Source organism: Oncorhynchus tshawytscha, linkage group LG28 (genome assembly GCF_018296145.1).
Source record: "Oncorhynchus tshawytscha isolate Ot180627B linkage group LG28, Otsh_v2.0, whole genome shotgun sequence".
Lineage (NCBI taxonomy): Eukaryota > Metazoa > Chordata > Actinopteri > Salmoniformes > Salmonidae > Oncorhynchus > Oncorhynchus tshawytscha.
Window position 1 is genome coordinate 36,019,701 of NC_056456.1, and position 25,941 is coordinate 36,045,641.

The window sequence follows — 25,941 nt, forward strand, 5'->3', positions numbered from 1 at the left end:
TGCTGTTGTTCCAGTCAGTCAGTCAGGTATGTGCAGGTGTGATTGGTACAGTCAGTCAGGTTGCAAAGTCATCAGTCAGGCTGCTGCTGCCAGTCAGTCAGTCAGTCACTTTTCCAGAAATTTGTCCTCACTTCCAAATGTTGGGGACTCCTAGAAGGTATGTGCAGGATTACAGCAAAATTTCCCTTGGAGGATTTCCTCCCGATTCTGGGAACCTCCCTACCGGAATTTCTGGGAAAGTGACTAGAAATGTGCAACCCTAATTGATCTTTTTCACACTATATAGATCCAAAGGGAGACCCAGGAGATCCAGGGAGCCCAGGACCCAGAGGATCACCAGGACAGCCTGGTGTCCACGGAGCCCGAGGACCACTGGGTGGCCCAGGTAATGGATCCCTAAAGTCCCCTTCTGTGTGTCACTCATTTAATATTTTCTCCTTTTGGACAGGGTACAGGACATTTCATTTATGTCTATGTGTTTGTTTAGTGTCTACAAATGTAAGCATTTTAGATTCTAAAGTTTGTGTGTGTGTGCAGGTTTCCCTGGTCCCTCAGGTCCGCCGGGTCGTCCAGGCTCCCCAGGGCCTCCCGGAGGAATTCTCGGAGGTCAAGGCCCCAATGGCAATCCTGGACTGCCCGGTCCTCCAGGTACTAAGACCCAATCTACAGTTGAAGTCGGAGGTTTCCATTCACCTTAGCCAAATACATTTAAACTCCGTTTTTCACAATTCCTGACATTTCTGGCACAGCCAGAAGAGGACTGGCCACCCCACATAGCCTGGTTCCTCTCTAGGTTTCTTCCTAGGTTTTGGCCTTTCTAGGGAGTTTTTCCTAGCCACCGTGCTTCTACACCTGCATTGCTTGCTGTTTGGGGTTTTAGGCTGGGTTTCTGTACAGCACTTTGAGATATCAGCTGATGTACGAAGGGCTATATAAATAAATTTGATTTGATTTAATCCCAGTAAAAAATACCCTGTTTTAGGTCAGTTAGGATCACCACTTTATTTTAAGAATGTGAAATGTCAGAATAATAGTATAGAGAATTATTTATTTCAGCTTTTATTTCTTTCATCACATTCCAAGTGGGTCAGAAGTGTACATGCACTCAATTAGTATTTTGTAGCATTGCCTTTAAATTGTTCAACTTGGGGCAAACGTTTCGGGTAGCCTTCCACAAGCTTCCCACAATAAGTTGGGTGAATTTTGTCCCATTCCTCCTGACAGAGCTGGTGTAACTGAGTCAGGTTTGTAGGCCTCCTTGCTCGGACACGCTTTGTCAGTTCTGCCCACAAATTTTCTATAGGATGAGGTCAGGGCTTTGTGATGGCCACTCCAATACCTTGACTTTGTTGTCCTTTAGCCATTTTCCACAACTTTGGAAGTATGCTTGGGGTCATTGTCCATTTGGAAGACCAATTTGTGACCAAGCATTAACTTACTGACTGATGTCTTGAGATGTTGCTTCAATATATCCACATAACTGTCCTCCTCATGATGTTTTCTATTTTGTGAAGTGCACAAGTCCCTCCTGCATCAAAGCACCCCCACAACATGATGCTGCCACCCCAGTGCTTCACGGTTGGGATGGTGTTCTTCGGCTTGCAAGCCTCCCCCTTTTTCCTCCAAACATAACAATGGTTATTATGGCCAAGCAGTTATATTTTTGTTTTATCAGACCAGAGGACATTTCTCCAAAAAATACAATCTTTGTCCCCATGTGCAGTTGCAAACCATAGTGTGGCTTTTTTATGGCGGTTTTGGAGCAGTGGCTTCTTCCTTGTTGAGCGGACTTTCGGGTTATGTCGATATTGGAGTCATTTTACTGTGGATATAGATACTTTTGTAACTGTTTCCTTTTGGCACCAAAGTACGTTCATCTCTGGGAAACAGAACGCGTCTCCTTCCTGAGCAGTATGACGGCTGCGTGGTCCCATGGTGTTTATACTTGTGTACTATTGTTTGTACAGATGAACGTGGTACCTTCAGGCATTTGGAAATTGCTCCCAATGATGAACCAGACTTCTGGAGGTCTACAATTTTTTTTCTGAGGTCTTGGCTGATTTCTTTTGATTATCTCATCATGTCAAACAAAGAGGCACTATGTTTGAAGGTAGACCTTGAAATACACTGCTCAAAAAAATAAAGGGAACACTAAAATAGCACATCCTAGATCTGAATTAATGAAATATTCGTATTAAATACTTTTTTCTTTACATCATTTTTGTGTGATTTTGTTGTCAGCACAATCAACTATCAATGGAAATCAAATTTATCAACCCATGGAGGTCTGGATTTGGAGTCACACTCAAAATTAAAGTGGAAAACCACACTACAGGCTGATCCAACTTTAATGTAATGTCCTTAAAACAAGTCAAAATGAGGCTCAGTAGTGTGTGTGTGGCCTCCATGTGCCTGTATGACCTGCCTACAACGCCTGGGCATGCTCCTGATGAGGTGGCGGATGGTCTCCTGGGGGATCTCCTCCCAGACCTGGACTGAAGCATCCGCCAACTCCTGGACAGTCTGTGGTGCAACGTGGCATTGGTGGATGGAGCGAGACATGATGTCCCAGATGTGCTCAATTGGATTCAGGTCTGGGGAACGGGCGGGCCAGTCCATAGCATCAATGCCTTCCTCTTGCAGGAACTGCTGACACACTCCAGCCACATGAGGTCTAGCATTGTCTTGCATTAGGAGGTACCCAGGGCCAACCGCACCAGCATATGGTCTCACAAGGGGTCTGAGGATCTCATCTCGGTACCTAATGGCAGTCAGGCTACCTCTGGCGAGCACATGGAGGGCTGTGCGGCACCCCAAAGAAATGCCACCCCACACCATGACTGACCCACCGCCAAACCGGTCATGCTGGAGGATGTTGCAGGCAGCAGAACTTTCTCCACGTCGTCTCCAGACTCTGTCACGTCTGTCACATGCTCAGTATGAACCTGCTTTCATCTGTGAAGAGCACAGGGCGCCAGTGGCGAATTTGCCCATCTTGGTGTTCTCTGGCAAATGCCAAACGTCCTGCACGGTGTTGGGCTGTAAGCACCACCCCCACCTGTGGGCGTCGGGCCCTCATACCACCCTCATGTAAGTCTGTTTCTGACTGTTTGAGCAGACACATGCACATTTGTGGCCTGCTGGAGGTCATTTTGCAGGGCTCTGGCAGTGCTCCTCCTGCTCCTCCTTGCACAAATGCGGAGGTAGTGGTCCTGCTGCTGGGTTGTTGCCCTCCTTCAGCCTCCTCCACGTCTCCTGATGTACTGGCCTGTCTCCTGGTAGCGCCTCCATGCTCTGGACACTACGCTGACAGACACAGCAAACCTTATTGCCACAGCTCGCATTGATGTACCATCCAGGATGAGCTGCACTACCTGAGCCACTTGTGTGGGTTGTAGACTCTGTCTCATGCTACCACTAGAGTGAAAGCACCGCCAGCATGCAAAAGTAACCATAACATCAGCCAGGAAGCATAGGAACTGAGAAGTGGTCTGTGGTCACCACCTGCAGAACCACTCCTTTATTGGGGGTGTCTTGCTAATTGCCTATAATTTCCACCTGTTGTCTATTCCATTTGCACAACAGCATGTGAAATGTATTGTCAATCAGTGTTGCTTCCTAAGTGGACAGTTTGATTTCACAGAAGTGTGATTGACTTGGAGTTACATTGTGTTGTTTAAGTGTTCCCTTTATTTTTTTGAGCAGTGTACATCCACAGGTACACCTCCAATTGACTCAAATTATGTCAATTGGCCAATCAGAAGCTTCTAAAGCCATGACATCATTTTCTGGAATTTTCCAAGCTGTTTTAAAGGCACAGTCATCTTAGTGTATGTGAACTTCTGACCCACTGGAATTGTGATACAGTGAATTATAAGTGAAATAATCGGTCTGTAAACAATTGTTGGAAAGATTGAAATGCACAAAGTAGATGTCCTAACTGACTTGCCAAAACTATAGTTTGTTAACAAGAAATTTGTGGAGTGGTTGAAAAACGAGTTTTAATGACTCCAGCCTAAGTGTATGTAAACTTCCGACTTCAACTATACTTACCACCTAGTGACAGGCCCTAGCCATTTAGATTTGTTTGGGGGGCCCCCCTCACCTCGGGCAAAACATTTTATTTGCATGTGAAACATATGTTAACATTGCCAAAGCAAGTGAAGTAGATAATAAACAAATGAGAAATAAACTATAAACTAAAAAAATGCTATTTCAAAGTTAATTTCCTGCAATTCTACACATTTTGCCATGCATAGAGAAAATGTTGCTGTTTTCAAATACACATATTCTGCAATTCTACACATATTTTACCATGGGGGGAAATAAATCTTGTAGTTTGAAAACTAATTTCATGCAATGCTCCTAATTCTGCCATGGGTTGTAGAGAAAATATTGCAGTTTTAAAGCTAATATCCTGCAAATCTACACATCTTGACATTGGGTGGAGAAAACATTTTTGTAGTTTTCAAAGCTAATTTCCTGAAATTCTACATGTTGCCATGACTTAATGCCATGTTCATACAATATCTGGGTGAGAGTAACTTACACAGTCAATGGGGCCCCCTGGAGGTCAGGGCCCCGTGCCCTGTATACCTGGGTTGGTAATTCGGTCATGATTACTACAAGGTTTAGATTGCTGGCTGGACTCATTTACCTCGCAATCCCAAACATTTAGCTGACATGGTATACATGTATACTGTGCATGTGTGCAGTTGACCCGGGAATGATTTGGATGTATATGGGATTGACTTGATGTGAATTTCTCCACAGGTTTCCCGGGACCCCCAGGGCTGCATGGTCTGAACGGGCTCCAAGGCCAAAAAGGAGAGAAGGGAGCCAGAGGTTACAAACACTTATCAATAAATAACTGTCTCTGAATAGATACAGTATCTAAATCCAGGTAAAGTATGTTACTAATAGAAACAGGTACCAGTAGTCCTTATGTGTCACATCTCACTCTCTCAGGACCAGATGTGTTGGGCCCACGAGGGCCATCTGGGTACCCCGGAGTCAAAGGCCACACAGGCTCCCAGGGACCCCCGGGAACTTCTTACCCCGGATCTAAAGGCCTAAGGGGCCCTCCAGGCTACCAAGGTACTGTTTGTGTCAGTCATGAGTGAAAAATGTGCTTTTCAAAATAGTAATGACATGATTGATATGCCATGTAAGAGATCATCATACGTTAGAAAGTAGCAAAAGGTTGGCGTGTGATTTTATTTTAAGTTTATAGACAGTGCATTCGGAAAGTATTCAGACCCCTGGACTTTCTTTCACATGTTGTTACATTACAGATGTATTCTGTAACGGTCTGAGTGTAGTGGGTGAGGAGTCAGGCGCAGGAAGCAGAGAGTTCAGGGGAGTGCTATTTTAATGCACTGACACAAACGCTGAACATAAGCCAACCCTCACAAAACACAGGGCGTACTGAACAAACAAATGCCCCACACAGGGGGACTTAAACCGTCCAGGGAAAACCCACAAAATGGGAAAACACAAAACCCAAATAGACGTGCACATAAGTACACCAAACAGACGATCACAATAATTAATCCCGCACAAGGAACCCTGCGGGCCGGCTGACTAATAAAGCCTACTACCTAACTCAAAACAGGTGCACACAATCAACACATAAGGAGGGGGAGGAAATAATCAGTAGCAGCTAGTAGGCCGGCGATGACGACCGCCGAGCGCCACCCGAACGGGAAGGGGAGTGTCCTTCGGTCGGAGTCGTGACATATTCAAAAATGTATAAATCTACACACAATACCCCATAAACAAATCAAAAACAGTTTTTTAGACATTTTTAAATGTATTAAAAACAAAAACATTTTAACACTGTGATTTTCTTTTAAGTTTCTATATAGTAGATACAGTACATTGTGTGTCATTACTGTGTAGTTCCCCGGTGGAGTAGGGTACATGTGAGTGTTGGGTTGTTGACATGATGTTAGCTACTGTATGACTCCTGTATGGTTGATTGAATGTGTAATGTCACCCAGGACCAAAAGGAGTCACTGGTGAGCCCGGTGGTTCAGGTGGAGAGTGCTCAGAATGTCACAGAGGACCCAACGGAGAGCCAGGATACGAAGGCATTCATGGACCTCCAGGTGTGCATGTGTGTCTGTATCTGTATCTCTGTATCTCTATATCTCTATATCTCTCTCTGTCTGTCTCTGTCTCTGTCTGTCTGTACCAGGTGACAAATGTCAAACTGTCTGTCTGTACCAGGTGACAAATGTCAAACTGTCTGTCTGTGTATACGCCAAATAATGAAAGGCTTACTTACAAGCCCTTAACCAACAATGCAGTTTTAAGAAAATACCTAAAAAAAAAGGTAAGAGATAAGAATAACAAATAATTAAAGAGCAGCAGTAAATCACAATATCGGGGCTATATACAGGGGGTACCGGTATAGAGTCAATGTGCAGCGGATCGGTGTCAAGGTAATTGAGATAATGTGTACATGTAGGTAGAGTTATTAAAGTGACTATGCATAGATAATAACAGAGTTAGAAGGGGGGCAATGCAAATATTCTGGGTAGCCATTTGATTAGCTGTTCAGGGGTTTTATGGCTTGGGGGTAGAAGCTGTTTAGAAGCCTCTTGGACCTAAAGTTGGCGCTCCAGTACCGCCGTGTTGTTACCTACCCTCGTCAGGAAGTCCAGGATCCAGTTGCAGAGGGAGGTGTTTAGTCCCAGGGTCCTTAGCTTAGTAATGAGCTTTGAGGGCACTTTGGTGTTGAACACTGAGCTGTAGTCAATGAATAGCATTCTCACATACAGTGGGACAAAAAAGTATTTAGTCAGCCACCAATTGTGCAAGTTCTCCCACTTAAAAATATGAGAGAGGCCTGTAATTTTCATCATAGGTACACTTCAACTGTGACAGACAAAATGAGAGAAAAAAATCCAGAAAATCACATTGTAGGATTTTTAATGAATTTATTTGCAAATTATGGTGGAAAATACAAAATGTTATGGTGTCAGTGTGTACCAGGTGTCAGATGTCAGTCAGTGTGTACCAGGTGTCAGATGTCAGTCAGTGTGTACCAGGGGTCAGATGTCACCAGGTGTCAGATGTCAGTCAGTCAGTGTGTACCAGGGGTCAGATGTCAGTCAGTCTGTCATTGTGTACCAGGTGTCAGATGTCAGTCAGTGTGTACCAGGTGTCAGATGTCAGTCAGTGTGTACCAGGTGTCAGATGTCAGTCAGTGTGTACCAGGGGTCAGATGTCAGTCAGTGTGTACCAGGGGTCAGATGTCAGTCAGTGTGTACCAGGGGTCAGATGTCAGTCAGTGTGTACCAGGGGTCAGATGTCAGTCAGTCAGTCTGTCATTGTGTACCAGGTGTTAGGTGTTTCTGTGTGTTTTTCTTGTCTCAGTATTTGAGTGTTTTCAGGACCACCCGGTGAACCGGGTCCTGCTGGTACTGCAGAGCCATCTCCAGGAGACCCAGGCCCCCAAGGGCCACCAGGGCCCAATGGCCATAAAGGACAGAGAGGCCCCCCAGGACCCCTAGGGCCAACAGACTACTCAGGATCACAAGGACCCAAAGGTAACCACATAACACACAACTCCGAAACAGAAAACTGTGTAAAACATTTAAAATCGGTAAACAAAAATGTTGTGTTTTTGGGGGGGGCAGGTCGAGTTAGTCCCTCCCTGATGCAGTCTGTTTTCTCTGTTTGGCACCTAATGTTATTTTCTGATAGGTGCTAGAGGCCCTGTGGGTCACATGGGCCCCAACGGAACAAGAGGTCGTCCAGGCGCCTATGGCCTCCTGGGGCCCAAAGGTGACAAAGGCAAACCTGGGGATGCAGGTGAGGACTGAGAACAATAGAGATAACTGAGACAATTCTAGCTGTTTAGCCTGCCATGTTCTTTTGACAATAAGGTTCCTCTGTATCCCCCTGCAGGTCCCAAAGGCCTGCCCGGTCAGGTTTTGGACGGTGTCGTTACCACTCAGGAACCCTACCGTGGGATCCATGGCCCCTCAGGTCCATCAGGTCCAAATGGTCCCCCGGGAAAGGCTGGGCCCCGTGGGAACCCTGGGCCTCACGGTAAGTGACCTACAGAAACATGATGTGTGTGTGTGTGTGTTGTTTTCACACCGACGGTGGTGTTTTGTGTGTAATTTTCTCTAGGTCCTAAGGGCCCAGCTGGGTCACACGGGCCCCCAGGGAGAAATGGACCTCCAGGTCCACCTGGACCTTTAGGAGACCCAGGCGATCATGGACAGCAAGGTTTTGTGGGACATCAGGGTAAAGACACACACATATACACACATATACACACGCACACAGACACAGAATATATAACAAATAGTAACAGAAGTAAGCCGTTTCACCGTGCACCTCAACATAATGCAATATACTAATATACTAATATACTCGCATCTGACGTGTATACATTAGTCTTTTGGTGTAAACACATATACTCTTCCTCCTCACAGGTCCTCCGGGTTCTCAGGGTGACCGTGGCTACCCCGGTTCCACTGGCTCTGTGAGTTCAGGCTTCCTGCTGGTGATCCACAGCCAGTCGGTGGAGGTCCCTGTGTGTCCCGAGGGCAGCAGCCCCCTGTGGACCGGCTATAGCCTGTTCTACCTGGAGGGGCAGGAGAGGACACACACACAGGACCTGGGTACGTACGAACCCCTAGATGGGTGTGGAGGGGTGGGCTGAGGGTGTGGAGGGGTGTGTAGGGGTGGGCCGAATGTAGGGGGTTGTAGGGGTGAGAGAGGATACTGACGAATAAGGTATCTCCATTTTGTGTCAGCTCATCAATGTGTTCAGGTCTGTCTTTCAATCTATTCACATCAGAGTTGGGGGTCAATTCCTTTTCAGTTTTCCTATGAGGAAAAAATAGAATTGGAATTTCTTTTTACTTCCTGAATTGGCTGAATTAAGAAAGGAATTGACCAGCAACCCTGATTCACATGTACACAACTCTCTCTCCCCTCCCCCCGCCCTTCTCTCTTGCTCTCCCCTCCCCCTCTCTCTCTCTCTCTCTCTCTCTCTCTCTCTCTGCCCCCTGCCCTTCTCTCTCTCTCTCTCTCTCTTCCCCCCCCTCCTGCCCTTCTCTCTCTCTGTCCTCCCTCCAGGCCAGGCCGGCTCATGTCTGCGTATCTTCAGCACCATGCCCTTCTCCTACTGCAACACAGGTACCTGTGACTACGCCAGCCGCAACGACAAATCCTACTGGCTTTCCACGACCGCTGCCGTGCCCATGATGCCCGTGTCGGGCCACGACATCCGCGCCCATATCAGCCGCTGTGCCGTGTGTGAGACACCCTCACCCGCTGTGGCAGTGCACAGCCAGGATTATATCGCCCCCACCTGCCCCCCTGGGTGGAGAAGTCTGTGGGCTGGCTACTCCTTCCTCATGGTGAGTGTGTGGTGGTAGGGGGGATCTCTGTGTGTGTGTGTGTGTGTGTGTATATATGACTGTATATCGCTCACACTATCCTCTCGTCTCTCCAGCACTCTGGAGCGGGCGACGAGGGTGGCGGCCAATCTCTGACCTCATCCGGCAGCTGCCTGCGAGACTTCCGTGCCCAGCCCTTTGTGGAGTGCCAGGGCCCGCGGGGCACATGCCACTACTTCGCCAATGTCTACAGCTTCTGGCTGACCCATGTTTCCCTGGACGAGCAGTTTGGCCCCGGTCCCGTCCCTAGCGTGTTGAAGGCTGCCGATAAACAGCGCCAGCAGGCCAGCCGCTGCCACGTGTGTACCAAGGGCTGAACACCTTATGTCACCTCCGATTTCTAGTTTTGTTTTGTTGGTATTTTGTATTTATTAGATTGAGAGAGAAGAGCGTGTTCTGAAAAGGCAGTAGAACAGATTTCAATCCTTGCTGGCAGCGGCACATCGTACATGTGCTCCACACCACTAGACCACCCCAGGCCACGTCAACTCCTATTTCATCCATAAGTCAAGTTGCCTCATAATATGATTACCAAACTACCCCGACCCCACTACATCACTATCACAATGCTGTGCTATGCTAGCCCTGTCAGCGCCCTGTCCCACTTGTCAGGGATACATACAATCATCATCTACTACTATTTACCATTTTTGACTATGGTGGCTAGTTTAACGAAACCATAGTGTGGATTGCAGTCTATACTAGTCCATAGACCACTTTCAAGGGAAGGAAAAATCAATCAAGTGTGGAGGATGATGTCATTTTGCTGAACTATCCCTTTAACTGACTTCGTAATGGAGGCCATTGGCCAGGTCATAGACGGGTTGGTTGTTTAGCAACAAAACTGACGCGTGTGCAACTAGGGGGCAAAACAGACGGGGTTGGCTTAGATGGTTGACAACATGTAAACTATATTTCATGTCCAGTGTTTATTGAAAACATAAATTAATGTCCTCAATGGGCACTTGTTGTCTCAAATACATTACAGTTGTTGGTTAGCTAGTGAATTTGAGCCATATTAGCATCGACGTGACAGTCAAAACACCTCAAAACAAGATAAAAAACAAGCCACCTAGGATTCCCCACATAGCTGCTCTTTGTCATTGTTGCTATAGCTACAGTATTTGGCCATCCAGAATCAGAACGACACACAGCGTTCTGCCCCATTTAAAGCTTGCTCATTGTTTTTGTGACTAACCCATCTATTGGCACAATGGTTCAGCACTGATCAACCTGCACTGAGCACCTCCCAGATCAGGAAGTGACAGTGAACACTGGGAAAGGAGTAAGGCATGTGAACACACTGGATTACTCAGAGCGCTCATCATTGGAAAACCAGCTATTCACTCCAACAAAGACTACAGGCCAAAAGACACAGTATGCCTTAATTAGAAATAATCTTAACATGTGTAGTTAAAATAACCAATAATCTAGTATTGTTGTATCAATATCCATGTCATAATGTTAGAATTAAGCGACAAGGCGCCAGGGGTGTGGTATATGGCCAATATACCATGGCTAAGGGCTGTTCTTGGATATTGGCCATATATCACAAACCCCCAAGGTGCCTTATTGCTATAAAATGTATTGCTAAAAGAAAACGTGTTTACTGTTCAATTTTTGTCGGTAACAAATATTTTTGTGTTAATGCCGTGGTATATTGTCTGATATACACACGGCTGGAATGCTGTTTCAGCCAATCAGCATCCAGGACCCAAACTACCCTGTTTATAATTTATCATTTACACTACAGCTATTACGGCTTTGAAATGCACTGGTCCCATTTTTTTTCTACATCATAACGGTTTTATATACCGGTTTTTAGTTGTGTAAAATGAAATGACAAATTAATTTGTTTAATTTAGTTTCTTGTGATGTGACTATCAATTATGTTCATGTTGGTGCTGATTATTACAGTCGTGCTGTTATTGTTTTGCATTTCTTATCAAATCGAGCTCTGTTTGTATTACAGATACGCAAATGTCTTTACTCTTTAAAGTTTTATCCACAATGAAAAAATCCTTGTGTATCATGTCATTATTTACAGGGACCTTTTCCATTAACTTTAACTTATTTGTAAGGTTACTCTTATCGAAAACCACATATGTATCCAAGTAAATCGGAGTAAAATGTAAAGACCAAAAGCACAATCACATATTGTTCCATCTCTTCCACAGTGAGACCAAGTTCATATTTATTTCTCTCGACACCAGAACCAATCAGCATACAGTACTTTTTTCTCAAACATGTTTTCTCTCTTTCTCCTTTTCCTTTTTAGAATGAAGAGCACAGTCAGCGCTGTGTTCTTTCTCTAGCTTTCACACTGCACATTATTTACACACACAAAAAAAAGATATAAAGTTAAACATCGTTATACATTTCGGACCTGCGCTGTAAGAAATGTTCATGTTTCAAACAATCATTTCAGAGTTGATCTGCATACAGTGTAGCTCGGCACGAACTAACACACACACGCACAGGTATAAGGGACTTGGTGCGGACCGCCGTGTTGATTTATCAATGGAAGGGGTATTGCACTGGTTTAACCAGTTAGGCTGTTCATGCTACTCCTAGGTTTCCTTTCCTCCATTCCTATTGGCCTGCTGCTCATGTCTGCCAATGGATGGACAGATTTGAGTCTCTAATCCATTTCAATGTCCAACGTCACTACAGTGCATTGCACCTTAAATATCCTCAAAGTGATTCATGTAGAAGTTGCCCGCAACACAGATCTGGGGTCAGATTACCCAAATCCTAACCTTAACCAATAGGAGATCAATGAAAAAGATGGCACTGGACCAGCAGTTAGAGGCAACTCCTGACTCACCTTGACTACAGGTGCATGCTGGTCTATGCTTGCCTGAGGACTCAAACTGAATTTATCGCTACAGACTTCAGTCTGAGACTGACATCATTGAAGTCGTTTGTAGTGATGTAAAAAATGAGGGGTGTCGTACAAAAGTAATCAGCGATTGGCTCATTTCTAACCAATCAGAGTATCAAAGCCAATTACAAATTGTCAAATGTTGCATTACCCACGTGTGTTTTGGCTCTGGCCCAACCCATTGGTTTCTGGGACCAATCAGATTGTCGAGAACGGATTTCCATACTAGAAATTGTCAGGGGAGGTACTCAGATCCAGACTCATCGTGAAGAAGAAACTAATGTAGCTTTTGGCCAGAGCAAGGAGTCTGGGTAGCCTGGCAAGGTCTATGGACAAGACAGGAAAGGAGATCAGAGGGGCATTCTGGGGAAGAAAAAAAATATGCAGACATTGCATTTCCTACGTACAAAAAAAAGAATCACTGCAGACGATGCATGGATACAGCCTAATTGAATGTTATGGGTAGTGCAGTTTTAATGATTAACCTTAAGTCTTGATCTGTAGGTCCTTGTGCAACCCTTGTTCTATGTTCTTAATACTTGGGCAGAGCTGTGGCCATCCGATGCCTAAAATGGATGGCACCAAGCAGCCGCCAATCCCAGGGGGTAATGCGTCACAGACAGCCAGTCATGGGTGATGGCATGTCACAGACAGCCAATCGTCCGCGACCATAACACCCAGCAGACCAATGATAATGCATTACATGGCACAGCTCTACTACTCACAAAAAAAAAATATAAGCATATTTTTCAAAGATATTTCTCAAGAAAGTGCATAATATACACATATTCTGCTGTAAGCATATGTATTTGTCTAAAATCTCAGGCGATCATTGTTCGGGCTGATTGTTGGTGTGGATTGAGTACAGTATCTACTCTGTGAACAGAAGCCCTCAATGTGCCTGGCGGAGTAGGACAGCTGACCTGTGCCAGCTATTGCCACCAACCCACATTAAATAACCAACCCTTGCAAAGTGCAACGTCACCATCCACTGACCTCAACAGGCTTTGACTGGTTTGGGATAATAGGTTTACGTTTATCTCCCCGACCCACCCTTGTTTCCATCTTCGTGTAATGTCATCGAAAATTGTCACTTGTGTACTACATGCCAGCAAACCCATCTCATTACTAAGAAATCCTCATCAAAGGCTCTGACTACACAGCTAGTGAACTTACAAACTGAAGCACAAGATTCCTGACCTGTTCTGGAACTTAAGTATTATATATTCTAGATTCTAGACTGCAACCAGAGCCAGGTATTTAGATCGACATTTATGGCTCAGATAGAAACCTACAGTGCCAGTCAAAAGTTTGGACACACCTACTCATTCAAGAGTTTTTCTACATTGTAGAATAATAGTGAAGACATCACAACTATGAAATAACACATATGGAATCATGTAGTAACCAAAAAAGTGTTAAACATATCTAAATATATTTGAGATTCTTCAAAGTAGCCACCCTCTGCCTTGACAGCTTTGCACACTCTTTGTATTCTCTCAACCAGCTTCATGAGGTAGTCACCTGGAATATATTTCAATTAACAGGTGTGCCTTGTTAAAAGTTCATTTGTGGAATTTCTTTCCTTCTTAATGAGTTTGAGCCAATCAGTTCTGTTGTTACAAGGTGGGTAGGGGTGGTATACAGAAGATAGCCCTATTTGGTAAAAGTCCAAGTCCATATAATGGCAAGAACAGTTCAAATAAACAAAGAGAAATGACAGTCAGTCATGACTTTAAAACATGAAAGTCAGTCAATCCGAAAAATTTCAAGAACTTTGAAATTGCAGTCACAAAAACCATCAAGCGCTATGATGAAACTGACTCTCACGAGGACCGCCACAGGAAAGGAAGACCCAGAGTTACCTCTGCTGCAGAGGATAAGTTCATTAGAGTTACCAGCCTCAGAAATCGGCAATTAACTGCACCTCAGATTACAGCCCAAATAAATGCTTTACAGAGTTCAAGTAACAGACACATCTCCACATCAACTGTTCAGAAGAGACAGCTTGAATCAGGCCTTCATGGTCAAATTTCTGAAAAAAAACCACTGCTAAAGGACACCAATAAGAAGAGACTCTGTTTGGGCCAAGAAACACGAGCAATGGACATTAGACCGGTGGAAATCTGTCCTTACGTCTGATGAGTCTGAATTTGAGATTGTTGGTTCCAAATGTCTTTGTGAGATGCAGAGTAGATGAATAGATGATCTCCATGTGTGGTTCCCACCGTGAAGCATGGAGGAGAAGGTGTGATGGTGTGGGGGTGCTTTGCTGGTGACACTGTCAGTGATTTATTTAGAATTCATGGCACACTTAACCAGCATGGCTAGCATGGCAATCTGCAGCAATACGCCATCCCATCTGGTTTGCACTTCGTGGGACTATCATTTGTTTTTCAACAGGACATTGACCCAACAGATCTCCAGGCTGTGTAAGGTCTATTTGACCAAGAAGTAGAGTGATGGAGTGTTGCATCAGATGGCCTCCCCAATCACCCGACCTCAACCCAATTGAGATGGTTTGGGATGAGTTAGACTGCAAAGTGAAGGAAAAGCAGCCAACATGTGCTCTGCATATGTGGGAACTCCTTCAAGACTATTGGAAAAGCATTCCAGGTGAAGATGGTTGAGAGAATGCCAAGAGTGTGCAAAGCTGTCATCAAGGCAAAGGGTGGCTACTTTGAAGAATCTCAAATATAAATTACTTTTTTGGTTACTATCTTATTCAATGTGTTATTTCATAGTTTTGTTATCTTCACTATTATTCTACAACCTAGAAAATTGTAAAAATTAAAGAAAAACCTTTGAATGAGTAGGTGTGTCCAAACTTTTGACAGGTATTGTATTGTATGTCAACTGAACTCCTCAACAGTGACAGCGTGTTGACTGTCAGAATATCCTACATTCAAAAGAGTATGTCTAGCATTGGAAATTAATTGAGCACTTGGCATAAAGAATTATGCTTGATAGACTATGCTTTAAAATGTTAAATACCAAAACAAAAAACATTTTTTTTAAAACTACATCGGATTGATCCACAACTACATAGTTTTTTGCTGCTTCATAGCTTTTTGTTTAGAAAATATCTATTCATACAAAGTCACACGAAATAGAAAAATATCAAATATCACTGGTGATAAGAAAAAATGACAACCTGAACAACCAGAAATGTTGCTATGGTAACCACCATTGTCCTTTGACATCAGCGATTCCCCCCCCCCCCTGCTCTTATTGGCTGCCCCTGACACCTCTGATGTGGAGAGGGCCAATCAGAAGGCACAGAGTTCAGAAGGAGGATGGGCGTGAGGCCAAGCGGGTTATTGTCAGATGGCTGTGTCCCAGAACACGGTGGTTTGTGTTGGGTAGGGGGGAGGCCGGATCTTTTTGGCCCCGTTGCTCTTCCCCCAGATGGGGAGGGTAGGCATGCTGTCCTGCTTACAGAGGTTCCTGTCCTGGGTGTTCCTGTCTGGCTGCGGCCTGGAGCGGATCTCCATGCACAGGGAGCGTTTCCTCTCGATCTGCTCCAGCATGGTGCTGTCCCCACACTTCCAGGGCATCTGGGACGCGTGGGGAAAAGCGGGAAACCAGGGAAAGTAAATCAAGCACATCTCAAGAATGAAAGAAAACAAATCTATATTTATCCAGGTCTGCAGGAGGGGCCTATCTCATCGACTTACCTGTGCCTCTGATGCTTGCCTCTGTGGGGTCCCTAAGGGAGAGGGTGTAACTGGGGCAGAGGAGGAGTGGCCATACTTCGTAAGTGCTGGTTTCAGCTCTACAAAGAGGGACAAATGCATTTCAATTCATTAATTGAGCTCACTCTTTAACGGTTTACATACAACGAAACAAAACGTTACGGTGAAACAACACACAGTTAAAGCCTAAACACAATCTCAAACCCACCACATGCATTGATACCGGTTGCCATCTTTTCAGACCAGAATAAATATTGTACTCTCACCATGTTCTTATGTCTTGTCTATAAGATAATGCTTGGAATCAAATTTACTTTAATGTTGTGTAGCCTAAGCTCCTAGCTTTTTGGGGCTATACGATGTTTCAAAAAGCACATGCACCCGGTGAAGGGTATGCACAGTCTGATTATAGAAATATCCTATTATCAATGTCTAGCTAGCTAGCTAACAAGCTCATTCGGAAGGCTACACATAGTCCTCACAACTTTGCTTAAACTAATTTCGACAGTGGGTCGCTGAATAGTTATCTTAACTTAGCTACCAATTTCAATAGCCAATTTACCTATTGCTGAAAACCTATATTCCATCAAAGCAATGAGATTCTACAAACCGGCCTGCCCAAACTAACAAACACTTGCAAAACTGATGTTTGGATTGTTTTTTTCAGCTAGTAGGCTTAAATAAATGCTTTAAATATATAGTTTACTTCAGCAGGTTTATTTTATGCCAATAACTTCAAATATCAATAATAACCCACTGGGCACATTTTTGATTTACATTTAATTCAGATGTCAACTAACATGAATTTAATGGGAAATCAACATTGGATTAAGGTTCAAAATTGGGTGAAAAAAAATACAAAATTCCCTTAAATTGATAACTTTTTGCAAATCCAATCAGTTTTCCAAGTTGATTCAACGTCATCATATAGATTTTTTTGTGAGAGGAAATGACATGGAAACAATGTTGATTCAACCAGTTGTTACCCATTGTGAACCTTACTACCTTGGTTATATACATGTTAGTTACCCAACCCAGTCAGAGAATGCTCACTTTTTTAAATGTTTTTATTATGGATAGACTACTAACTCTCAGTAAATGACATGTTATTGCAATCAACAGTATAGCATCTTTCTAAACTTTGCAAATGATTGTGCTTGATGAGGACATGTTTAGTGTCTGTAAATAATTTACCACAGTCACTTCATGGTGTCGGGTTGTGTTGAAGGATTGCAATTTCATTTGGGCTATCCTCACCTGTAGTGCCACTTCCAAACACCATTGGCGGACTGCCAGCAGGTCTCCCATGTCGAGTTGGTGTGGCAGTCGATGATTGACCGTTCTTCTCTTGCGCTTTTGATTGCTCAACGCTATAGGTCCCCCTATCTCTGACATCACGCCTGGGCAAGACCTCTGAGCTATGACCAACCCGGTCTTTATTGACGCACCTAAGATCTACCATATTGGCACTCTTACCGTAGCTATCGTGCCGGGGGAGCAGCTCTGAGCCATTGCAGCTTCTGTCCTTGCTGTCACGCCTGGCTTCAAGGCCGTTTCTGTCTGACTCTTTGATTTCCTGTCGTGGTAAGGGGAAGGGCTCCATTCCATTGTAACTTTGTTCTTTGCCCTCATGTCTAGACTCTAGGCTGTAGCTTTCCCTGTCTCTGTCTTCGCCATTACGTCTGCACTCAATGCCATTTCTGGGTGAATCTTTGCTTTTTTGTCTGGGTAGGAGCTCTGGTGGCTGCTCCATTCGTTCTTTGCTGTCGTGTCTCGAATCCATTCCGTTCCTGACTTGGTCTTTGCTATCTTCCCTGGGTAGAAGCTCTGGTGGCTGGTTCATTTGTTCTTTGCTTTCATGTCTCGAATCCATTCCATTCCTGGTTCGGTCTTTGCTATCTTGCCTTGGTAGGAGCTCTGGTGGCTGACCCATTCGTACTTTGCTGTCATGTCTCAAATCAATTCCGTTCCTGTTTTGGTCTTTGCTATCTTGCCTGGGTAGAAGTTCCGGTGGGTTCTGGTGGCTGAGCCTTTCTTTGCTGTCTGGTCTGGACTCCACACCACTCCGGGGAGAGTCTTTGCTGTCGTGTCTGGACTCCACACAATTCCGGGGAGAGTCTTTGCTGTCGTGTCTGGACTCCACACCATTCCAGGGAGAGTCTTTGCTGTCGTGTCTGGAATCCACACCATTCCAGGGAGAGTCTTTGCTGTCGTGTTTGGACTCCACACCATTTCGTGTCTGGACTCCACACCATTCCGGGGAGAGTCTTTGCTGTCGTGTCTGGACTCCACACCATTCCGGGGAGAGTCTTTGCTGTCGTGTCTGGACTCCACACCATTCTGGGGAGAGTCTTTGCTGTCGTGTCTGGACTCCACACCATTCCGGGAGAGTCTTTGCTGTCGTGTCTGGACTCCACACCATTTCGGGGAGAGTCTTTGCTGTCGTGTCTGGACTCCACACCATTCCGGGGAGAGTCTTTCCTGTCCAGTTGTAGTAACGGCTCCATGCCGTGGACACTTCTGTCTTTACTGTCCCGTCTGACAGGCGGGAGTTCCACACTTTTACAACCCCTGCCTTTACTGTCCATTTTCATAGGCAAGGGCTCCACACTGTTACAACCCCGGTCTCTGCTGTCCCGTTTCATAGGCAAGGGCTCCACACTGTTACAACCCCGGTCTCTGCTGTCCCGTTTCATAGGCAAGGGCTCCACACTGTTACAACCCCTGTCTCTGCTGTCCCGTTTCATAGGCAAGGGTTCCACACTGTTACAAACCCGGTCTTTGCTATATCGCCTGGGCAGCGGCTCCACGCTGCTACAACTCCTGTCCTTGGTGTTGCGTAGGTGAGATGAATACTCTTTGCTACGATCCTTACTCTCCCGTTTGGACTCCTTGTGACTGTGCCGCTCCTTGCCATCACGTTTTGACACGCTGTGAGACTTACTCTTGGATTCGGCTGTAACAGAGGACAAACAGTCAATGTACCGTAAAATACCAAGTTATGTCCACACAAAAATAACTAGTAAACATAGCCTATATACCATAAAGAGGATGAAAAATATAAGTACATCTGTAATATCTATGTATTCATACTGCACTACCGCTATACGGCCACTTGGTGTCACCCATGCGCTGTGGGAGCTATGAACTATGGGTATGCTGGGATATAATGCTGTTTGTTCCAGTTGCCATGGAGACATCCAGGCTGTGAATTGCATAGATGCTATTATCAATGGGTAGGTAAAGGCCCAGTAACCACTTTGAATACTTTCTTATTTCAATTTCTTCTCTCTGTGTTAGGGCTCAGACACACCAATAGCATTTGCTGGCTGAAAGTACTTTAAAAAGGGACATTGCAAAAATGTTAAACTTCATATTCATCATCTTCAGCTCATCATCTCCAGCTCCAAACCCAACAGGTTTGATCAGGTGTTCATGAGTCTTATGGCTTTGGGGTAGAAGCTGTTTAGAAGCCTTTTGGACCTAGACTTGCCGGCGCTCTACCGCTTGCCGTGCAGTAACAGAGAGAACAGTCTATGACTAGGGTGGCTGGAGTCTTTGACCATTTTTAGGGCCTTCTGACACTGCCTGGTATAGAGGTCCTGGATAGCAGGAAGCTTGGCCCCAGTGATGAACTGGACTGTACGCACTACCCTCTGTAGTGCCTTGCGGTCGGATGGCAGAGCAGTTGCCATACCTAGCAGTGATGCAACCAGTCATGATGCTCTCGATGGTGCAGTTGTTGAACCTTTTGAGGATCTGAGGACCCATGACAAATCTTTTCAGTCTCCTGAGGGGAAATAGGTTTTGTCGTGCCCTCTTCACGACTGTCTTGGCGTGCTTGGACCATGTTAGTTTGTTGGTGATGTGGACACCAGGGAACTTGAAGCTCTCAACCTGCTCCACTGCAGCGGAGGGGACTGAGCAAGCACCCATGAGGGGCCCCTGTGTTGAGGATCAGCATGGCGGATGTGTTGTTACCTACCCATACCCCCTGGGGGCATGGGTAGGTATTGGTGAGCTTTGAGGGCACTATGGTGTTGAACGCTGAGCTGTAGTCAATGAACAGCATTCTCACATAGGTGTTCCTTTAGTTAGTAGTGTGGAGTGCAATAGAGATTGCATCATCTGTGGATCTTTTGGGGCGGTATGCAAATTAGAGTGGGTCTAGGGTTTCTGGGATAATGGTGTTGATGTGAGCCATGACCAGCCTTTCAAAGCACTTCATGACTACAGACGTGAGTGCTACGGGTCGGTTGTCATTTAGGCAGGTTACCTTAGTGTTCTGCGGCACAGGCACTATGGTGGTCTGCTTAAAACATGTTGGTATTACAGACTCGGACAGGGAGAGGTTAAAAATGTCCATGAAGACACTTGCCAGTTGGTCAGCGCATGCTCGCAGTACACATCCTGGTAATCCGTCTGGCCCTGCGGCCTTGTGAATGTTGAACTGTTTAAAGGTCTTACTCACATCGGCTGCGGAGATGTTCACACAGTCTTCCGGAACAGCTGCTCTCATGCATGTTTCAGTGTTATTTGCCTTGAAGGGAGCATAGAAGTAGTTTAGCTCCTCTGGTAGGCTGGTGTCACTGGGCAGCTCTCGGCTGTGCTTCCCTTTGTAGTCTGTAATGGTTTGCAAGCCCTGCCACATCCAACGAGCGTCAGAGCCGGTGTAGTGGGATTCGATCTTAGTCCTGTATTGATGCTTTGCCTGTTTGATGGTTCTTCGGAGGGCATTGCGGGATTTAGTTCCGCTCCTTGAAAGCGGCAGCTCTAGCCTTTAGCTCAGTGCGGATGTTGCCTGTAATCCATGGCTTCTGGTTGGGGTATGTACGTGTACGGTCACTATGGGGACGACGTTGTCGATGCTCTTATTGATGAAGCCAATGACTGATGTGGTGTAGTCCTCAATGCCATTAGAATCCCAGAACATAGTCCAGTCTGTGCTAGCAAAACAGTCCTGTAGCTTAGCATCTGCTTCATCTGACCACTTGTGTATTGATGTAGTCACTGGTGCTTCCTGCTTTAATGTTTGCTTGCCAGCAGGAATCAGGAGGATAGAATTATGGTCAGATTTGCAAAATGGAGGGCGAAGGAGAGCTTTGTACGCATCTCTGTGTGTGGAGTAAAGGTGGTCAAGAGTTTTTTTCCCCTTCTGGTTGCACATTTAACATGCTGATAGAGGGAACAATGAACACAGTGAACACTGAGGCTGTACCCTTACAGTTTTGGATAGTAGCCAATAGACTATTGTGGCTATTTGAGCATAATGCAGGCCTATACCAACAAAAACCAATGGAGCAAATCCCATACAAGATTGTAGATTGTGATTTCTATGATATATGATACAAAATAGCACTGCCCCTTTAATTAAGACATAAGCCTAGACGTTTTGTGCTCTTGTAGGAAGCGGTATGTCTAACTGGGCTAATAACTCGCTAACTAGAAAAGAACGAAAACAAATGTGCACATGCGCAGCTCATTCATTCGTGGGTAATTGAATGACCGCTCGTGGGCTATCTCCACCAATAGAATTCTACTCCGTTGCGCTCTGGCTCTGCCTACAACAAAATCACAGACTCAATCTTGCAAAGTTAGATTTGTGATGGTTTTGTTGCAATGAAAAGGGTGTGATATAATCTTGATTCTATAAAGTGCAAACTAATGGGGCGAACTCAAGTGAAGTTCAATCTCTTGTCTACTGCGCGGCAATCGTGGAAGAGGTGAGCACACGCGCAGTTTAGAGGGGACATTGATGATATGAAATTGAACATTTTATTAATGTCCCTTTAACACAGTTCGCATAAAAATCGGCAGACGATCTTTAAACGATCCACATTCGGTGCGATGTGTGCAACCCTTAATCTGTCGAATTTGGTGAAAGTAGGCCTATATGATGATTGTAATGTTCTCTCTCGTTTAGATCCCTCATTCACAACATTGCTATGGGTGTAACACTGTTCTTCTGTCCAGATTTGTAAAGGAAGTCAGAGAGCGTTCCTCGAGGGTTTGACAATCAAAAGGCAACAGCCCACAAAGAGACTAACATCTGCCTTCCATAAAAGACATTGGTCAATCTCTGCAACAAAAAATAAAATAAAAAATGAACATGCATAGTTGATTCCCAGCAGAGCGCTATGGTGCATTACTGCTTTCCCAGAAGTCCCATATCACAAGGCTTGCGTGTCACCAGTGCGTGCTTGTTGTTACGTCTCATAGAGGTGACGAACCAGAGGAAAAGTGGGTCATGCTAGTTAGCTGTGTTTCTATCGTCTATCCTCCCTGATAGCGAGAGGACGCCGTACGTGATCAATCATAGAACGTTGCTCAGAACGTTGCTCGGACCTGCCATTACGTAAGCCCCAATAGGCTGGCTGGACGCAGGTGCAACAATAGAAACAAATAATAAGAAAAAAACCTGTAGTCTTCACAGCATTGCCCCCGTCGCTACATAGTGTGAGTGAACATGGTTTATGAGCCATATCCCGGGGCTAAAGGACAAATCAGAACCATGCATCAATAAGACATTACTACATAGGCATACATTTGTCCACAAGCCAAAGAAATACACCGAAATTGCATAAAATGCCAGATGCAAACATTTGCCACAACCATTAAGATGTCCAACAGTTAGAGAAGATTGTGGTATAATTCCAGGAAGTCAGCAACTGTCATAGAGGTCAGCAACTGTTCTTTCTCTCTCCTGATTGGTGACTGTGAAGATGTTTCCCTGATTGGTTAAATCTCTACTAGCTGATTGGGCCAACAGAGGAATATAACTCTTTGATCAGGTGTAAAAGTCTTGGCTGTCTCTCAGGAGCCCACTGCCTGCACATGATCAGTTGGAAGCTGGGCGTGACCTGCACTGCGATTGGCCCACTTCCTCACAGGGAGGGAAATAACAGAGGCTCCTTCTTCTGTTGCTATGACTGGTTTGGAGTTGATGGTTGCTATGAAGCTCTGGGAGTTAAGTGCAGATTGATTGACACATGCTCAGTTCTTTTTGAACTAAATTGATTCAAATGCACACAACTGTTGGGAATTCCCCGAATGAAGTTAGTTGCTATAGTATGTTAGATCTCTCTCCAAAACACAAACGTGTAAATACGTGGTTTTAAACACAAATTCATGTTTTATTCCTTTGCATCAGAGGCCCATTAAAGTTTCAGGCCATGTCTCAATAGAGATCGTTCATTCGGGGAGAAAAGTAATGTCAGAATTATGCATACAAATTAAATATGAATTCCTGATTGAATAAAAAAACTTCTCTGAAGTTACATAGAAATGTATTAATCTCTGGTGTTGGGAACCTATCTGAATTCACCATTAATGTAATTTTGTCTGGGTCCCGGACTGGACACATTGGCTTCCTGTGTTTTAACATGATGTTTACATATTAATCAGTAATGCCACTTGGTTTACATACTTATCTCATATGTATATACTGTACTCAATATCATCTACTGTATCTTGCCTATGCTGCTCTGTACCATCACTCATTCATATATCCTTATGTACATATTCTTTATCCCCTTACACTGTGTATAAGACAGTAGTTTTTTTGGAATTGTTAGTTAGATTACTTGTTCGTTATTACTGCATTGTCGGAACTAGAAGCACAAGCATTTCGCTACACTCGCATTAACATCTGCTAACCATGTGTATGTGACAAATAAAATTTGATTTGATTTGATTTGGTGGCTTAATGCCACTGCGGGGTTTGAGAGGTCCTAATGCCGGCCGCTCTACTCTCTAATCCTGCCAGATTAAATCATATGATCTGTATCAATCTACATTCGGTGGGCCTAGATTAAACAGGCTCATGGAGGAAATGCTTGCAAATAGCCACAAAACACCCATGGCATAGCCTGCAATCCTGCTATCAGCAGCATCTCCTACTTTAGCGGGATTGGAAGTTGTTTTACCAGATGAAAAGGGGGTTACGTTGATACGACGTGGATGAGACCACTAACAACTAATTTCATTAAAATTAAAATAAACATTGCTGTTTTTTTTGTGAGTCAATGTGTCAATGTTACACTGTGTGGGTTATATATATCATATTGGATCAGACTGGATACACATGGAGTAACTATTTTGTTGCTCCACCTCTATGTAGCTATTGACTGATTCTGTAACTATAGTAACAAATAGATGATGTGATGTATTGACTGATTCTGTAACTATAGTGACAAATAGATGATGGTGTGATGTATTGACTGATTGATGTATTGACTGAATGATTGATTGACTGATTGATGTATTGACTGAATGATTGATTGACACTCACTCTCCCCGGGCTCCTTGGACTTTCTCCCACCGGTGTTCTTCTTCATCATGTTCCGGCCGGCGGTGAACAGGTTGGTCAGCTCATCCAGGGGGCTGGTCGGTGTGCGTGAGCGTCCCGTGGATACGTTCTGCATCGACCCATGCAGCCTGCCCCCAGCTATGCAGTCCTGTGGGGGCGAGCCCTTTCCATGGGGTGTGGTGGAGGCGCTGGGAGGGGCGTCGAAGGGCGGTGTGCGCATCAGGCTAAGCGGCGTGAGGCAGCGGCCCATGCTGACGGGGGAGGGGCAGGCTGATTGGCTGCGCTGATAACTGTGGGCTGAGGAGGCTGAGGACTTGTAGAGGGTGCAGGGCAGGGGCGGAGCCGACGAGCGACCCGACACTGTCAGGGTGGGCGTGGCTGTCAGCTCCCTGCGAAGGTGCGCCAAGGGGGGCTCAGAAGAGGAGGTGGGCGACTTGTTGTAGGCGCAGGGGTTGTCCATCATGGGCAGCTTCGTCAGTGGATCCAGAGGGGTGAGCGGGGACTCGTCCGAGTTTGGCGAGCACTGGGCCGGCGCAGGGGGGAACACCAGGAGGGGCGGCCGGTGGGTGAGCAAGTTGGGAAACGGCGCAGGGATGTCGCATAGGGGGATGTTACGCGGGGTGGAGCAGCGGTGGAGAGGCTCTGGGTCCAGGAGCGCCGGGGGGGGGCAGGCGGAGCGGCATCCCGGGGGGTCCCAGCAGTAGTCCATATCATCCAGGAGAGGGTACTTCATCTCCTCGTACACAGACTCTCCCGGCTCCTCGTCCTCGCTCTTGGGCGCCACAATGTGCCTGCCGCCCCCAACACTGGCGCCCATCTCGATGTAGACAGGCTCATCAGAGTCGGAGTGGTGGCTGGGACTCTCGTCGCTCGGCGGAGAGGGGTTGCGCTCGCACTCGGCAGAGGGGGAGTGACTCTTGGAGCCAATGTGCTTCCGGATGCAGGAATCATCGAAGGAGGTGCTCAGCTGGGTTTTGGGGTTCCTCCTGGGTTTGGGCGGAGGGATCCTCTTGCAGTCTTCTCCGCAGCCTTGTGGCGCTGAAGGAACAGAAAACAAAAACATCCAGCCAATCAGCATAAACCTCATCCTGGTATTACTACATGTTACATGGCATTAGGTCACAGTAGCTGAACAACATTCATTGAGTCAGATATATTTGATACATGACTACATACAGAAACATTCCCAGAGGCTCCTCTCTATGACACACACACACACACTTTATCCCTTTCATATATTTCAAAACACCCTCAACCTTAATCCAACCACTACATACTCACATTCCACTATACACACATACAGGCAAACAAGACCAAAACACAGGCTGCACATTCACTGTTTGTCAATGCAACAGGGCTTTATAACACAGCACCATTCCATGCATCTCAACCTGAGGTGACGATAGGAGATTTGAGCTCAGCAAGCTGTGGTCCAATGTGTGTACAGATGTCTCAGTGTAATTTGTGTCTCTGTACTCGGGTGGCTTGTTATTATTACTATCATGATGCTAACTGGGTTGCATGGTGGATCTTGAGATCTGTTTCATGCACTAATGATGAATTCATCCTTCCCCCGCCTCCCTTCTCCGGCTCTCTCTCCCCCGTAGTGGATGTGTTTACCCACACCCT

At 45.4% G+C, this 25,941-nt stretch overlaps 2 protein-coding genes across 3 annotated transcripts in view; one reads left to right on the plus strand and one right to left on the minus strand.

Annotated features, from left to right (window-relative positions):
* Positions 1-11,446, plus strand: part of LOC112227214 (collagen alpha-4(IV) chain-like) — a 69,042-nt gene extending 57,596 nt beyond the window's left edge. For both annotated transcript variants that reach the window (XM_042307973.1, XM_042307974.1), the window contains exons 37-48: positions 287-385; positions 538-648; positions 4,774-4,845; positions 4,969-5,097; positions 6,003-6,110; positions 7,401-7,556; positions 7,714-7,821; positions 7,918-8,061; positions 8,146-8,262; positions 8,454-8,642; positions 9,103-9,386; positions 9,482-11,446. In XM_042307973.1, the coding sequence (XP_042163907.1) occupies positions 287-385; positions 538-648; positions 4,774-4,845; positions 4,969-5,097; positions 6,003-6,110; positions 7,401-7,556; positions 7,714-7,821; positions 7,918-8,061; positions 8,146-8,262; positions 8,454-8,642; positions 9,103-9,386; positions 9,482-9,742 (1,778 nt within the window). In that variant the 3' untranslated portion in view covers positions 9,743-11,446. The remainder of the gene's footprint in view (positions 1-286; positions 386-537; positions 649-4,773; positions 4,846-4,968; positions 5,098-6,002; positions 6,111-7,400; positions 7,557-7,713; positions 7,822-7,917; positions 8,062-8,145; positions 8,263-8,453; positions 8,643-9,102; positions 9,387-9,481) is intronic.
* Positions 11,447-15,127: 3,681 nt separating this feature from the next.
* LOC112227215 (serine/arginine repetitive matrix protein 2-like) overlaps positions 15,128-25,941 on the minus strand; it is a 35,076-nt gene continuing 24,262 nt past the window's right edge. The window contains exons 4-8 of the mRNA XM_042307874.1: positions 24,295-25,350; positions 18,234-18,960; positions 17,262-18,199; positions 15,987-16,084; positions 15,128-15,866 (exon numbers count right to left, since the gene is read on the minus strand). Of these exons, the coding sequence (XP_042163808.1) occupies positions 15,633-15,866; positions 15,987-16,084; positions 17,262-18,199; positions 18,234-18,960; positions 24,295-25,350 (3,053 nt within the window). The 3' untranslated portion in view covers positions 15,128-15,632. The remainder of the gene's footprint in view (positions 15,867-15,986; positions 16,085-17,261; positions 18,200-18,233; positions 18,961-24,294; positions 25,351-25,941) is intronic.